This window comes from Balaenoptera acutorostrata, chromosome 7, assembly GCF_949987535.1.
Source record: "Balaenoptera acutorostrata chromosome 7, mBalAcu1.1, whole genome shotgun sequence".
Taxonomy (NCBI): Eukaryota; Metazoa; Chordata; class Mammalia; order Artiodactyla; family Balaenopteridae; genus Balaenoptera; species Balaenoptera acutorostrata.
In genome coordinates, this window is record NC_080070.1 from 18,781,326 (window position 1) to 18,796,287 (window position 14,962).

At 36.5% G+C, this 14,962-nt stretch overlaps 2 protein-coding genes across 2 annotated transcripts in view; both read right to left on the bottom strand.

Annotated features, from left to right (window-relative positions):
- Positions 1–14,962, bottom strand: part of AGBL3 (AGBL carboxypeptidase 3) — a 133,076-nt gene that overhangs the window by 36,409 nt on the left and 81,705 nt on the right. The window contains 4 exon segments of the mRNA XM_057550113.1: positions 1,942–2,011; positions 3,424–3,481; positions 11,077–11,150; positions 11,808–11,877. Of these exon segments, the coding sequence (XP_057406096.1) occupies positions 1,942–2,011; positions 3,424–3,481; positions 11,077–11,150; positions 11,808–11,877 (272 nt within the window).
- Positions 6,302–7,971, bottom strand: LOC130708597 (E3 ubiquitin-protein ligase MARCHF5-like). The gene has a single exon (XM_057550107.1). The coding sequence runs from the start codon at positions 7,805–7,807 to the stop codon at positions 6,971–6,973; it is 837 nt and encodes a 278-aa protein (XP_057406090.1). The 5' UTR covers positions 7,808–7,971; the 3' UTR covers positions 6,302–6,970.

The following is a 14,962-nucleotide window of genomic DNA, read 5'->3' on the forward strand; positions in this document are numbered from 1 at the left end:
GTGCCAACTTCAACCACTGTTAGAAAACTGGGAATTACTGAAAGGCTTTAGGTAGTGGCATTAATCAGATTTCTGTCTTTGATAGATTGCTTTTATGGTAGTATGAGAGGTTGAATTAGGATGACAATATTGGTGGCAAGGAGACCACTTAGAAATCTAAAGTGCTTCTGATAAATAAGCACTGAAAAGAATGCTGGTAGTTAAGGTGGAGAAAAAAGGGATTATGTGGTAAAATCAGTTGGATTCAGTGGCTATCTAGATATGAGTGGTGGAAGTGAAAGAAGAAAAAAAGATAACTATTAGGTTTCTAGCTTGGGTAGTTATGTAGATAGTACTGCTACCAAAGTTAGAGTGAATACAGGAGGAACAGCATTCAATGTGGGATTAGATGAATTTGAATTTGGCTACAAGGGACATTTAAGTGAAGACATATACAGATAAAGAGGCTGAAGCTTTGACAAGAGGTCAGATATATGTATAGATATGTATTTATATATTGTATATATGTATGAGGTATATACACATGTATATGGTACAACAGTATGACATAATCAAGATCAAGTTCATGAAAGGCTGAATCTAAGAAGACTTAGTTTAACAAGAATAAATTTAAGGCTCAGTGCACTGGACCAAAATATCAAACCAAAATTGAAGAAGTAGAGAATGGAGGAGACATAAGTTAGCAGTGGCACTATGAAAATAAAACTTTATAGGTTTGAGTATTTGTAAATCCAATATGTCAATATTTTAGGATAATTTTCAAAAAAACATATGTAATCTTAGACTGCATTAATGGAAATCTGGTATCTAGAAAGAAGCAAATGAGAATGATAATTTATTGTACACAGTCAGGCTTCCATATCAATGGGTTCTGCATCTGCGGATTCAACCAACTGTGGATCAAAAATAGTAGGGAAAAAATTCCAAGAAGTTCGAAAAAGCAAATCTTGAATTTTCTGTGCACTGGCAACTATTTACATAGCATTTACATTGTACAGGTATTATAAGTAATCTAGATATACTGAAGGATATGCATAGGTTATATGCAAATACTGCGCCATTTTATACAAGGGACTTGAGCATCATCAGATTTTGCTATCCGTGGGGTTCCTGGAACCAGTCCCCCACAGATACCAAGGAATGGCTGTCCTAGTTAGATGACACCTGCAATACTGTGTTAAGTTTCATTCAAGCTTGAATAGTGATAGAAAACAGTAAAATATAATAGTAAAGGGAATCATATTATGGATGGCTGAAAGAAATGGAAAGTATCAGGGAAATGATAGCTTTAAAAAATATTTATGATCTGTCATGTGGAAGAGGCATTACATTTGTTCTTATTATTTCAAGGAGAATTAGGGAAAATGAGTCGGTCAGAAACGTTTACCTTTAAGGTCTCTTCATTCTTTTTTGCTTTGTGTTATTAAAGAGGTGAATTAAATTTACAGGGACATATGTTTTTAACTCAACATAAAAAGAACATTCCTCTCTAACAATGGAATGAAGTGACTGCAGTTTGGCAAACTACTTGTCACCAAGTGCAGTCAATCAAAAGTTGGATGCGCCTGGGTCCTGTCGTCAGTGGGAGGTGAGAGTAGGGTGCTCTCAAGGTTTCTCTCTGCTTTAAGATTCAATGAGATGGGAATGAAAAGATTAGACAATGAGATGAATATTCTTTTTTTTTTTTTGACTCGGTAAAATTACAAGAAATCAAGTTGACATATAAGGAAGTTCTACTGTCTTTTATATTTCTAGAGTTAGAGAGAAAAATAAAAATTTGAGATTCAGAATTTCTGGGAAGGTGAATTGTTCTTTGGCTGTCTGATTTGAAGATAATCTTCTAGTTTCTTATGTGTAAATCTTGAGCAGATACATATTAAATAGCTCACATTCAGATGATAGGTGACCACTCATTACTGTCTATATTCCCATCTTATTCACAAACCTTGATTAGGGAACTGTCTTCTGAAATAATCAAATGTACAGTCATCTGATATATCTGGCCTTGTATCTAGAAAAGATGGTAAAAGTTCATTAGTAGCATGAAAATAGTTCATTGACTCTTTTACATTTCATATTTTTATCTTTTTCTAAATGAAAAATGCTAGCAGATAATATGTAAATAGTAGTTTAGCTCAATGAAATTAATACGAACAGTTCTCAAATCTTATATGATTTTTGTTGCATTTTTGCTATTTATAGTAAGGTCTAAAAAATGTTCATACTCTTTGGGTCAGCAGTTCCTTTCTAGGAATCTATTATAAATAAATAATTAAGACTATACACAAATAGGGAGTTAAACATCTTCATTGTTGTTTACAACAGAAAAAAATGTTTAACAATGGGGGTGGCTAAATAAAGGTTCACTAATACAATGGAATACTTTGCCACCATTTACTAACATGTAAAGAAGTTAATAATATCCTGTACTTTTAAATGAAAACATAGGTTGCAAAAAAACCTGAAGATTAATTATAACCTGTGATTAATTAACATGGAGTGTATGTGTATAGAAAAAAGTCTAAAATAAGGATTCTAAAATGTGTTCTTTAATTTCTGACATTAAATTTAACAGAAGAATATATAAAAGTTACATAAAAAAGTGACTGATTTGCTTGGCGAAGTAACCATTTGTTCAACGAAGTAACCATCTTAATTATAATAAAATTCTCTCCTTTCCTAGGTGTGGTTCTTACTTCCATTTCTATTTTTAATTAGCCTGCTGTATCATAAACTAAGTGGATTTATGTACTTGTATATATACTTTTAATTAAGTTACCTGAAATTCTTTTTGAAAATAAGTGTGGTATAAATGTATACAAATTAATACATACACACATAAAATTAAAGAAGTATTTTAGACAAAATTAAAATATTGTTTAAATTTTATGAATATTTTTCAAAGGACCTCAAGTAAAGATAATGAGATAAAAATTAAGAAAAAAATATACCAGAAATGTTAGAGATTCAGAGATTTATATTAGACTCAGCAGATTCCTATAGAAGCAAATGAATAATCCAAAATTTAATTTCTCTCCTGGCTCATCACAAAAGGACCAAGGTGTTTTTTAAAACATAAAATCCCTATATTCTGTTTTGGGAAAAATCTTTCAAATCGGCAATATCTCTCAAGTACAGGGACCACTCAATCCAGCCCTCCAGTCTAACTGACCACTCCCTTCTCTGTGCTCCCTTGGAACACTGTCCAGACTATAGGCATTGCACCGGTAACACTGCACTTAACTTGTTTATTTGTTTGTCTCCTCCTATTAAAAGATGAGTTCCTGGGAATAAGAAATGGTATAGTATATTCTTAATATCCCTAGCACAAAGCACAGTGATAACCTCAAAGCTGTAGCACAAAAAAGTGGTTGTTGAGGAAATGAATTAATTGTTTATGAGAGGGTAAAAGCAGAACATTACCTGTCACATCAGAATTTGATTCTTTGTGTCTTTGAACTAAATGTCCTTTTTCACAAACCTAATGGAACACAGAACCAGAAGGAAAGCAGTACTATATTATAAACATGAAAATGAGGTGTATTTTCTATGATTTATCGTAATTTTCAACATTTCTCATTTTATCCTCATAGATTTAGAAAGGACAAAAATAATCTTTTAAATCAGAGCCTTCTGCTATCTTTCACAACACTACTTTTCTTCTACAACAATGATAAAAGAAAATATTAATATTGTATTTTGGCATTAAAGGGAGTTTAAAATTTTTTTTTACTTCATATAGAACTTATTTATGATGAGAAAGAGACAAAAATGTATGCTTATAATCTCAATGAGAAGAATAAAGATGTAGCAAGATAAGTGTGAAATGAGTGAAACTATATAAAATTGTATGAAAAGGTATAAGCAATTACAAAACTGTGTTTATATAGAAAAGTTGAAAAAATATTTTCTTGTAGCTTGTAGAAAAGTTCAGAGTAAGAAAGATCATACACATGACATTGCTGTCTATCTTGAGAGGAGATACTTGCCAATATGACCCAGTTGGACTAAAAGAGACACAAAACACCGTAGAATTGTGACTGCTAATCTTGAGTAGTCTACAAATCATTATGTGATTGTGAAAACATTTTAAATGATTCCCAACTTTTGTTTCTGCATCTGTGCTATGTGGATATTAGAAAGAATTTTCCAAAAGGGCCTGAGAAAAGAACTGAAAACATTTTGCCAAGATGTAATGCATACCAACTCATGATAAAAAGTAGACTATGAAATAGTTAAAAGCTAAAATCCTCTTTTTAGATAAAATTGAATGGCAGCCAAAAAAAAAAAAATTTGACATAATCAGGATGAAAATGGGAGGAAACTGTAAAAATCAAAACTTGATTGTTGAAGGGAGAGAGCAAAGGAAATATTCTAGAAAAAGTTACACGAAGTTAGAAGTAGCAATATTATATAATCATAAAGAATTTGGAGAGACAAGGGGTGAAATTAGGCTGAAAAAAATTCACTTGTAATAAGACTTGATTCAATGAACTCTTGATGTCATTTTTAGCCCTCTTCCTTTGATTGAAATAATGCTATGAACCATAATAAACTATTATATTTATCTCATAGAAAATCACCAGGCCAGTGTCCTTATGAATGTGATCTATAAATTCTAATCACAGTAATCTATAATTATTTGTTTTTGCTTAAAGTCTGCAAAATTAATTATTGAAAGTATCCTGGTAGGAAATAGTTAACTAAAATACTCTAATATTTTTTTAGGGATATACTGATATCTTAACAAGCAATCATTTAAAGTAAGAAATAGTTCAAGAGCATGAACTTAAGTTGACCTCAGGCATTAACCTCAGTTAAGATGATACTGTTCACTCTTTTTGCCAAAGATTATTAGAAAATAATAAAGGAGGAAAAGAGAAAAAATTTCAGAAGTTCTTGGGAAATTAGATTCCGTTAATTCAATCCACATTTAGCAGATGACAGTGTATTTGGTGCTCAGTATCTGCTGAATGAACTTGTGACTGCTAACTTTAAATTTCCCACTGGATCACTGTTATTAACTCCAGAAATATCTGAGTAGAAATCTAAGTCTGGTACTCAGGTCTTCAACTTCTGGGATCTCTGCAAGTAACAGATGCTTGAAAGATTGATTGATTGGATCCAAGGATGATTTTTTAGATCCCATCAACTAGGGATGTTGTCCTTCATCTGTGTTTGTCAGGCTTATTTCCCAACTAGACGATTCTGTTGAACTCTGGGTACTAATCTTTCCCTGCTACCCCTTCCATACCTTCTGGAGCTATTTATTGTTCTTTACGTACTTGTTTCTTTAGTGACTGGCTGGTATATTTTAGCGAAGTCCATTACCCCCTGAAGTGTTAAACCTCTAATTTGCTCCCTGAGGGGTGCAGACTTGGTTGTGCCCCATTCTCTCTGGGAAGGCAGTGGTTTTAGCCGGGTTGTCTTTGACACCTTCCCTGATCACACCCTGCTGTTAAATTCCACTAATTTCTGGCTGATAGATCTATTGTTTTCAACAGTGCCCTGGGGCATAAATTGCTCTACAGACTAATCCAATCAAATTTGGGCTCCTTTGAAGGAATAGTTTCCCAGGTCAGGGTTTCAGATTTGTTCTGATGCCACCTCAGACTCCTCCCAGCTGTTCTCCTCCCCGCCGTTCTCTCTGGTGAACTAGCCAGCCTACAAGTTTAGCCTGTTTCTCCAATGGATCTACCAATCTTCTCCGAATTGCCTTTTACTCTACTTCTACTGTTTCTGAGAATGCTGTTAAGCTTGAATTTCTCCAGGAACTGTTGCAAATTAAGTCACTTATTTTGGGAAGACATTAGGAGCTATCTGTTTTACCTGGTTCCCCCGACCAAGGAAAAATATTTGGTCTATTGTGTCATTTAGCATCTCTGTTGCCTTACTGACTTTCTGTCTAGAAGATCTGTCCATTGATGTCAGTGGGGTGTTAAAGTCTCCTACTATTATTGTATTCCTGTCAATCTCTTCCTTTATGTCTGCTGCTGTTTATGTATTTAGGTGCTCCTATATTGGGTACATTTATGTTAACAAGTGTAATATCCTCTTCTTGTATTGCTCCTTTTATCATTATATAATGTCCTTCTTTGTCTTTCTTTATGTTTTAAAGACTACTTTGTTTTAAAGTAGTACTTTGTCTGATACGAGTATTGCTACCCCTGCTTTCTTATTGTTTCCATTTGCATGAAATACCCTTTTCCATCCCCTCACTTTCAACCTGTGTGTCTTTTGCCCTAAAGTGAGTCTTGTAAGCAGCATATTGTACTTGTGGGCCGCATATTGTAGGTTCTTGATTTTTTTTTTTTTTTTTATATAAATAAAATTTAATAGTGAAAAAGTGATCTGGAAGCCCTGTGAAATTTTACCCTACACATTTTGGAGGACATCACATGGGTTAAGAAAAAGAAAACAAAATTGCATTTGTTCAGATAATCATTTGAATGTTTACATACATTTTTGGTTTGTTAATTATGTATAACTAATTTACATTTCCTCATATTAACATATACTCCTGTTTAGCTTGTAATCAAATTATGCCAGTGAGAAAAATCCTCATAGTACCTTCATTGAGTTGCTGATTCTAAGAAAACACTGAACATGAACATGTACAAAAGAGGCCTTTGAATAAAACGGCATGTGCATTTTAAAATATTTGCACAGTTTGATCTTTACATTTCTGTCTGAAGAAAATATGAACAAAACTCAGGTTCACCATGCTAAAATAATGGTTCAGATGACTGCCATAAAAGAAGTACATACAAAAGAATGAAAACAAATCAAATCCTTAGGTTCCGTGATTACTGAGAGGGTTTCCCCTTCCCTAAGTGCTTTATTTTACTTCTTAAAAATATGAGAGCAGCAGCTTATCGCAAGTCTCCACTACTGTGCATTAATGATGGAATCAAAACAACACAACAGACTCATAAGAATGAGAGGACTGCAGAACAACGAGAAGTCAGTTTTATGCTTCTTCTTGCTCTGGATAATTTAGAATTTTGCGGTGTGCCTGACGTAAATATTGCTGCTGTTTGAAGTAAACCTTGAATGCTCCTTTAATGGCAACAAAAGCAATTCCACCCAAGATTGTCCTTTGTAAATTAGAGTTAACACTACTGAACATTAGTTTACCAACTATTGTCGCAATAGTAGGAAAAACAAGGGCTCCACACAAAATTCGGGTCACAGAGACATGATCTGCTAAAGGATTAGCCTCAGCTGGAATTCGAGGAACAGGGCAACCAATCCCTGGAAATATACTGTTCAAAATCTGTAGTTTATTTGAGTATTTGCGCCATAGTCTAAGCACATAGTCCTCCCAGCGAATCATCTTGCCTAATATCAGCATGACAGGAATAGTAGGAAGTCCAATTAAAAGGAATAAAGGATCAGCTCTCTCCATAACATCCAGACCTTCTTTATGGCCTACAACCTGCATCACTGTCACCGCTCCATAAGTTACAGCTGTCCAATAGATAGAGCCAACCATTATTCCTGCTGCAGCAAATGGACAGGCTTTTGAGATCAGTCTATCTGCAAGATCCAAGACGTAAACAACTGGACCCAACTTTGGAAAAACTATTAAGTATTCAGCATTGCACTGGGGACATGCCACTCTGGCTGTACTGTTTCCTCTTTGTTTTTCATCCACCCAGCGCTGCAGACAAGCCTGGTGAACCCATTTTGTAGATCCTCTGCATCTGCATGGTCTCACCCATTCAGCTGTTCTATCATCTTCATCAGCGGCAAAACACACCCAGCAACTTCTGTCCAGCATCTGCTGTAGGGCTTGGTCCGGCATCTTCGTCGGAGGCGGCGCACTCGCCTCCCCAGTGGGCCCGGTCAGGGCCGGGCCCAGGGACAATAGCACTGAGAGGCGGCGGAGTAGGCCTCAGTCCGGCGGCAGCCGCGAACCCGCCACCCAGCCTCCCGGGGCGGCTCCGCGAGCCCCGGTTCTTGATTTTTTATCCAATCTGCCACTCTATGTCTTTTGATGAGAATTTAGTCCATTGACATTTAAAGTAATTATTGATAGGTATGTACTTATTGCCATTTTAAACCTTGTTTCCCAGTTTTTGTCCTTCTTCGTTCATTTCTTCTTTGTTTTCCCTTTTGTGGTTTTATGGATTTCTTTTGTATTATGCTTGAGTTCCTTTCTTTTTGGTTTCTGTGAATCTATTGTATCTTTTTGATGTGTGGTTACCCTGGTTTTCAAGTATGTTAACCCATAACTATATCTACTTGCTTTAAACTGATAGTCATACAAGTTCAAACACATTCTAAAAGATCTTCATTTTTATACTCCCATTCCCTACATTTTGTGATTTTGATGTCCTATTTTACATCCTCATCCTTATCCTTTTACCGTTAATTGTAGTTTTAATCATTTTTACAATTTTTTTGGATTGTTTTTTCATCTATGTACTGACTTATTTAAGTGATCTTCAATCCTTTTATATATTTGCCTTTCCTATTGTGATTTTCCCTTTCCTATAGATACTTGCTTCTTTTCTATCTAGAGAAGACCTTTCAATATTTCTTTTAGGTTAGGCTTAGTAGTGCTGTATTCCTTTAGTTTTTGCTTGTCTGAGAAATTCTTTCTCTCTCCTCCTATTCTAAATTATAATCTTGCTGGGTAGAGTATCCCAGGGGCAGGGTTTTCTCTTTCAGGACTTTGAATATATCATGCCACTGCCTTCTGACCTGCACAGTTTCTGCAGAGAAATAAGCTGATAGTCTTATGGGGGTTGCCTTGTAACTGACTGCTTTTCTCTTCCTGCCTTTAGAATCCTCTCTTTATCTTTTGCCATTTTAATTCCGGTATGTCTTGGTGTGGGTTTGTGTTCATCTTCTTTGGGACCCTCTGTGCTTCCTGTACTGGATATCTGTTTCCTTCTTTAGATTTCAGGAAGTTTTCAGCCATAATTTCTTCAAATACATTTTCGATCTCCTTCTGTCTTTCTTCTCCTTCTGGAACCAATATTATGTGTAGGTTGGCATGCTTTATATTATCCCATAGATCTCGTATATTGCTTTCACTTTTCTTTTTTCATTTGTCTTTCTGTCTGCTGTTCTGACTGATTGATTTCCATTATTCTGTCTTCCAGATCACTTGTTCATTCTTCTGTGGCGCTTAGTTTGCTATTCATTGCTTGTAGATTGGTTTTTATCTTGGCAATTGACTTGTCTAATTTTGATTGGTTCCTTTTTATAGTTTCTAGATCCTTGTTACAGTGATCTGCCTTTCTTATTGATAATCTTTTTAAATTCCTTTAGCATTTTTATTACCTCCTTTTTGAACTCAGGGTGTAGTAGACCACTGAGGTCTGTTTCATGATTTGTTTATTCAGGGGATATCTCTTATTTTTTTAATTGGGAGCAGTTCCTCTCCTTCTTTTTCATTTTACTTAACTTTCTCTGTCTCTGGATTTAGGAGAAATAGTTATCTACTGTGGTCTTGAAGGGGTGCTTTTATGTGAGAGTGTCCCTGTATAGACTGTGTGAGTTCAGTATTTTTGGTGTGAGGGCTAGTTTTGGTATGGATACTAGCCACATCTTTCCTCAGGGTATGCTGGCCATTATCCCCTTGATAGGGGATGGGATTGGTGTTGTGTTGTCCAGAGCCTGCACTGGATTTTGGGTGGGGCCTCCTCTTTGCTCTGTGGCTGTCAGAGCCCTGCTGGGGGTGGGGTCTGCTCCCTGGTTGTTGGACTAGAAGCCCTGAGGGTTGGGCTCAGTAAGACTCTGTTGCCCTGAAGTATGTGCTCTGTTGCAAAGGAGGTGAGCACTGCAGCAAGTGAGGTCCGTGTAGTCACAGCAAACCATCGAAGGCATCCACAGTTCTTCCCAGAAGCAGCCCAAGGTCTTGTCTGTTTCTCCATTGTGTTTATCCCAGCCTTACTGCTAGGCTGGTGCTGGGAGCTGGGGTGTTGTGGCTGCAGGAATTGAGGTCATTGTGTGGCTGCCTGGGGCTGCTCTCCCAGGACCTGTCCACCCACAATCCAGCTCCAAACTGGGGTGTGAGGTGGGAAGAACCAGAGCACTCTCAGAGGGAAAGGAACCACTGTGTATTCCTCCCCAGGGGCTGTCTGCCAGAGACATGCGATTCTGTGATGCCACTTGGTGAGTATGCCAACAAAGTCCGCTGCCGCCGTACCTGTGCCCCACTACGCATGTGCTGATGATGGGCTCCAATGGCAGACTTGCACTCTGCAGTGCATGTACTGACAATGGGCTCTGAGGTTTGGCCTGGGCCACACCCCCGACTCTCTGGGCTGTCTCTGTGCAGCTAGACTGAGTTCACTCCCAGGGCACATAAACCCGAGATTCAGTGCCTAGCCACTGCACATATTCGCTGCCCCACCCGGCATGTGCTTCAGGCTGGGAAGTGTGATGAAGTGGCAGCCTTCAGCGCTGGTCTCTTTCTGCCCTGACTGATAGCAAGCCAGCACATGCACACGCCTTGAGACCAGAATCCAGGCCCCTCCAGTCCCTCTGTCTGTCCTGGTGGAGTTCCTAGCAGTCAGGGGGTTCCCAGGGTGAGGGCTTGCCTGTGTGGACCCTCCCTCCTTCAGATACCTCCCAGGGGCGTCTTGTGTCCTGATGCCTTTTTCTTCCCATCCTACCCAATGACATGGGGATCTTTCTTGCAGCTTTGGTTGTATAAAAGAGATCTTCTGCCAGTTTCCAGTTGGTTTTCTGTGAGAATTGTTCCACATATAGATGTGCTTTTGAGGGGAGGTGAGCTCCACATCCTCCTACTCTGCCATCTTAATGCACTTATGCAAAATTTCTGATGTGTCTCTGGAGCTAAGAGTGGGGAGAGTGGCACTCTTCTCTCAGTGGTACCCCACTTGAGGAGCTAAGATGTAGGTGGAAGGAGGGCAGGAGCCTCAGGTCTTCTCTATTTGCCTCTTCCAGTGTGGAACCAACAAACAAACACTTTACAATCCAAGATGGGTGATTAGGACCAAAATATTTTCAGTGATGTAGCACACAAAGTGGAGCCTTCTTTTCAAGAATGGGGTCTGGGTAGAAAGAAGGGAGCCCCCACCTCCTGACTGCACTTACCTGGAACTTTGCTTCAACAACAGGCAGCTGGAGACAGGATAAGAAATACGCAAGCCCAGCCCTCTGGCTGGCATCTGTGGGGAGAGCAGACCCTGTGTCCTCGGCTGCACTCTTCTGGAGTAGAGTATCATTGAGCTGGGGGGCAGGGAGGGGAGAGTCTTGATTCAAATACCCCAGGCTCTCACTGGTTGTTTTTTTGGTTGTTTTTTTGTTTGTACCCAATTTTAGTAGATTTTCCTGAATAGATGTTTTTTCATTTGCTGTATGCCCTTAGGACCATTTCCAGAAACTTTAAATTTTTGTTTTTTTAAAAAAAGTAATGTTCTCTGATTTTTGCTGGTGAGTGGGTTTGCAGAGATCCTCATGCTATCATGATGGAAGGCAATCTCTCAGCACCATCTATTTTATACTCTTGTTTTCCCATTAATTTTTCTTAGTTTTAATTGATTTCTTCTTGCTATCCTGGATACATCTTTGTAAGATGCCTCAAATACTTTTCCAAGTAAGGTAAGTATAAGTGAAATTTAAATATAGCACCTTAATAAGACCCACCTCTCATCTGTCAAGATTCTTTTGTATTTTTATAAACAGTAAATAATATGAGCAAAATTTTAATCATTAATTTTACCTGGGGAAAAATCATGAAGTCTTCCTGGGTATAAGAGGAAATAATTTGCCATTCTTGTTTTATTTTTCAACAACTGTTAACAACCATATCAATGAATATTTACCTCTTGCTCTTCTCTGATGGCTTGCTATGGTAGAGTTTCTTTCCTTCTTTGTTTTCAGATGTTTTTTCATCTAGGTAAGAGAATCATATTTAAAATCATTATTTAATCACTATATCAAAGATAGTATGTATGTATGCAGACATAAAACTATCTTAAGACTTCCACTTCTAGGAAGATGAAGTACTCTTCCTCTTCTTTCCACTAAGTACAACTGAAACCCCTGGGTATTACATACCAAATAAACACAAGAGGCTCTAAAAGGTGAAAAGAAGAAGGCAGATGATGAGGGACTTCAGGAGCAGAAGAGGAGCATGATGGTGAGTAGTTTCATGTGTTTTCTTTTTGCCTCATGTATCCCAGCCTTAGAGCTGGAGAAGTCCGCAACCCACAAATGCCAAGGAGTGAAGAAATAATGCCTGAAAACTGCCCAAATTTGATGAAAGACAGGAAGGTAAATATCAAAGAAGCTCAGTGAACTCCAAGTAAGATTGAAATTTAAAAACCCACAGTAAGTCACATAAACTTTCAAAGTCAAAGAGAGACTTTTGACAGCATTAAGAGAGAAGCAAATTATTATTACATGCAAGGGATCCTCAATAAGATCATTATCAGATTTCTCATCAGAAACTTTGGAAGCCAGAAGACAATGCAAAATAGGGAAAAAACCCAAAAAACAAAAAAACAGCAGAACTGTCCTTCAAAAGTTAGGTAGAAATTAAGACATTTCCAGATAAACAAAAGCTGAGGGAGTTTGTGACCATTTGACATGCCTTGAAAGAAATGCCCAAGGAATTTCTGCAAGGTGAAATGAAAGGACTCTAGATAGTAACTTGAAGCTGTAGAGAAAAATAAAGGTCTCAATGAAGTTAAATACACGGGAAATTATAAAAGCTAGTACTATTGTAACAATAGTTTAGTTTCAAACTGAATTTTTTGTTGTCTACATGATTTAAGAGAAAAAAATTTAAAGAAAAAAAAGCATTTATTAGTATAAAATTAGTATTAGACTACTGTCACTTTTGTCTATAACTCTAAACCTTATTTATTACATAATTTAAGAGACTAATACACTTAAAGAATTATTAGTTTATGTTTTTGGGCACACAACGTATAACTACGTAATTTGGTGACATATACAACTGAAAGCATGGGAGTGCAGCTGTAAAGGAACAGAGTTTTTGTATGTTTTGAAGTTAAGCTGGTGTAAATTCAAATTAGAGTGTTATAACTTCAGGATATTAAATGTAATCCCCATGGTGACAACAAAGAAAAGAAAGACCTATAGAATATACACAAAAGGAAATAAGAAAGGAATTTAAACATTTCACCACAAAAACATCAACTAAACACAAAAGAAGACAGGAATGCAGGAAATGATGGACAAAAATACTATAAGGCATATAGAAAACAGCACAGTGACAGAAGTCTCTTTTTATCAGTAATCATTTTCATTGTAAATGGATTAAACTCGCCAATCAGAAGACAGAGACTGTCAGAATGGATAAAAACACATGATCCAACTATATTCAGTCTATAAAAGACTCACTGAGATCCAGAGACACAAACTGGTTGAAAGTGAAAGGAAGGAAAGAGATATTCTATGCAAATAGTAACCAAAAGAGGGCAGGAGTGGCTCTATTAGACAAAATAGACTTTAAATTTAAAAATGTTACTAGAAACTACTGTAAAAAGGATATGTTAATAAAAGATTCAATACAGCAAGAAGACATAACAATTATAAACATTTACATACCTAATGACAGACCATCAAAATGTATGAAGCAAACACTGACAGAATTGAAGGGAGAAATAGACAGTTCTACGATATAGTAGGAGACTTCAATACCCCACTTATGACAGGGAGACCAGTCAGACAGAAGATATATAAGGAAAAAGGACTTAACACAATGAGCCATCAAAACTTAACAGACATATACAGAACACTGTACCCAACAACAATAGAATACACATGCTTCTCAAGTGCATATATAGGACATTTTCCAGGACAGAACATATGTTAGGCCACCAATTAAGTTTTAATAGATTTTAAAAGATAGATATCAGACAAAGTGTCTTTTCTTACCACAATGGGATGAAGTTAGAAATAACAAAAGGAAAACTAAAATGTTCAAAAAATTGTGGAAATTATACACACACTTTTAAACAATCAATGAATCAAAGAAGTCACAAGAGAAACTAGAAAATACTTAGAGAGTTAGTTGAATGAAAATGAAAACACAACAGAGCAAAATTTATGGGACACAGTGAAAGTAGTGCTAAGGGGGAACTTTATAAACACATTCAAAAACGAAAGATCTCAAGTAAGTAACCTAACTTTAAACTTAAGGAACTAGAAAAAGAAGAAAAAATTAAATCCACAGACAGAAGAGGAAGGAAGTAATAAGGATTAGAGCAGAGATAAATGAAATAGAAAAACTAGAGAAAATCAATGAAACCAAAAGTTGATTCTTTGAAAAGAACAACAAAATTGACAAACCTTTAGCTAAATGGACTAAGAAAAAAAGTTAAATTACTAAAATCAGAAATGAAAGTAGAGATATTACTACCAATTCTACAGAAATAGAAAGGATTATAAGAGAGTATTGCAAACAAGTGTATGCCAACAAATTGGATAACCTAGATGAAATGGACAAATTACTAGAAACACAGAACTTACCAAGACTATCTCATGAAGAAACAGAAAATATGAGTAGACCTATAACTAGTTGAGGAGATTGAATCAGTAATCAGAATTCTCCCAACCAAAAATAAAGCCCTGGACCTGACAGTTTCTTTGGTGAATTCCACCAAATATTTAAAGAACTAATGCTGATCTTTCTCAAACTTTTCCAAAAAACTGAAGAGGAAGGAACATTTCCTAACTCACTCTGTAAGGCCAGCATTACTGTGATACCAAAGCCAGACAAAGACACTACAAGAAAACTATAGACCAATATCCCTTATGAACACTGATGCAAAAATCCTCAACAAAATAATAGCAAACCAAATTCAGCAGCATATTAAAAGGATTTACACCATGACCAAATAGGATTTATATCTGGAATGCAAGGATAGTTTTAACATATGAAAATTGATCAATGTAATACACCAAATCAATAGAATGAAGGAAAAAAAATACATGACCATCTCAATTG

Excerpts from the sequence above, each read along its gene's own strand:
- LOC130708597 (XM_057550107.1), bottom strand. The coding sequence starts at position 7,807 with ATGCCGGACCAAGCCCTACAGCAGATGCTGGACAGAAGTTGCTGGGTG.